We start from the raw sequence: 951 nt of genomic DNA, 5'->3' as shown, positions 1-951 counted from the left end.
AAGCAGACTGTAGAGGACGATGAAGAGGATTTAGCAGAAGATGAGTATGCATGCATGCTCTAGCTCGCTCCTAGGACCTAGCTCCACCCATGCAATTGAGCTCCACCTTATAATCAAAGACATTATTATAAGTGTATTATTGATGACAATAAGACTTTATCAGTTTCAAAGAAAGAGTCTCTGTAAAACTACGATTAAGTTTCCTACCATCAGAGTCAAAGCTCTGATGACAGAATTTAATATGGCTGTACATATATATGGGAAAAGTCACAAAACAGCCATCACCATCCTTATTGTAGCAAGAGAAGTGCAGTTCATTGAAAAACTCCGAAGAAAAGTCTCCTCTTTCATACAGCTTCCCAGGTTTACCCTTAACAAGAGTTCCTTTGTCTTGGAAAAGGTACTTGAATACATTCCTTGGAAATTCAAGAGTCACAGCTCGCTTAGCAAGAAGACCAGCTCTTAAACTACTCTGAATAGCAACAGAGAAAGTACTAACTGCATCTAGTATTGCTCTCTTTACTGGTTGAGGTTCATGAAATAACCTAAACACATGATAAGTCTCATCACTCACTACCAGATTAAATGCATGCCGGACTCACTGGATAGCTAGCTCAGTAATGTCCCAGTATGGAACCCAAGAAGCTTCTTCTTTAGAGTAGCCTTTCCATAACACTAAGAAATAATCTATGCCCTACAAAAAGCTAGACCATGCACACCATTCAATAATGAGTCCTAACTGCCACAATCATGTATGCAGCAATGGTTACCGGACACTGAGTGCCTGGCTCATCATTCTCACTTTAATTTTTCTCTTTTCTATAAGTCTTTCTACTTCATAAACCCCTTCTGATGTCAGTGAAATTTTATTAGACTGGTACTCTTCCTCTATCATGTCAACTTCACCATTCAAAACCTTATAAAAGCCGCTTTCTTTCTTATTTCCTACTC

General features: G+C 38.8%; 1 protein-coding gene across 1 annotated transcript; it reads right to left on the bottom strand.

Moving 5' to 3' along the window:
* Window positions 1-134: 134 nt before the first annotated feature.
* LOC109593656 (uncharacterized) lies at window positions 135-945 on the bottom strand. Its single transcript, XM_020008640.1, has 3 exons — window positions 803-945; window positions 603-694; window positions 135-545 (listed from the first exon to the last, which is right to left on the bottom strand). The coding sequence occupies exons 1-3, from the start codon at window positions 893-895 to the stop codon at window positions 137-139; spliced, it is 594 nt and encodes a 197-aa protein (XP_019864199.1). The 5' UTR covers window positions 896-945; the 3' UTR covers window positions 135-136.
* Window positions 946-951: the final 6 nt, after the last annotated feature.

The sequence above is a fragment of the Amphimedon queenslandica genome, unplaced genomic scaffold (assembly GCF_000090795.2).
Source record: "Amphimedon queenslandica unplaced genomic scaffold, v1.1 AMPQUscaffold_354_Cont27624, whole genome shotgun sequence".
NCBI classification, from domain to species: Eukaryota; Metazoa; Porifera; class Demospongiae; order Haplosclerida; family Niphatidae; genus Amphimedon; species Amphimedon queenslandica.
The sequence above is the reverse complement of the archived record's forward strand: the minus strand, read 5'-3'. Positions and strand labels throughout refer to the sequence as shown.

Bases quoted from the DNA above. Each gene is read 5' to 3' on its own strand.
- LOC109593656 (XM_020008640.1), bottom strand. From the start codon at position 895: ATGATAGAGGAAGAGTACCAGTCTAATAAAATTTCACTGACATCAGAA. The intron at 695-802 runs GTGAGAATGATG...AGCTTTTTGTAG, and splicing joins TAGAAAAGAGAAAAATTAAA to GGCATAGATTATTTCTTAGT. The intron at 546-602 runs GTGAGTCCGGCA...TCATGTGTTTAG, and splicing joins ATTACTGAGCTAGCTATCCA to GTTATTTCATGAACCTCAAC.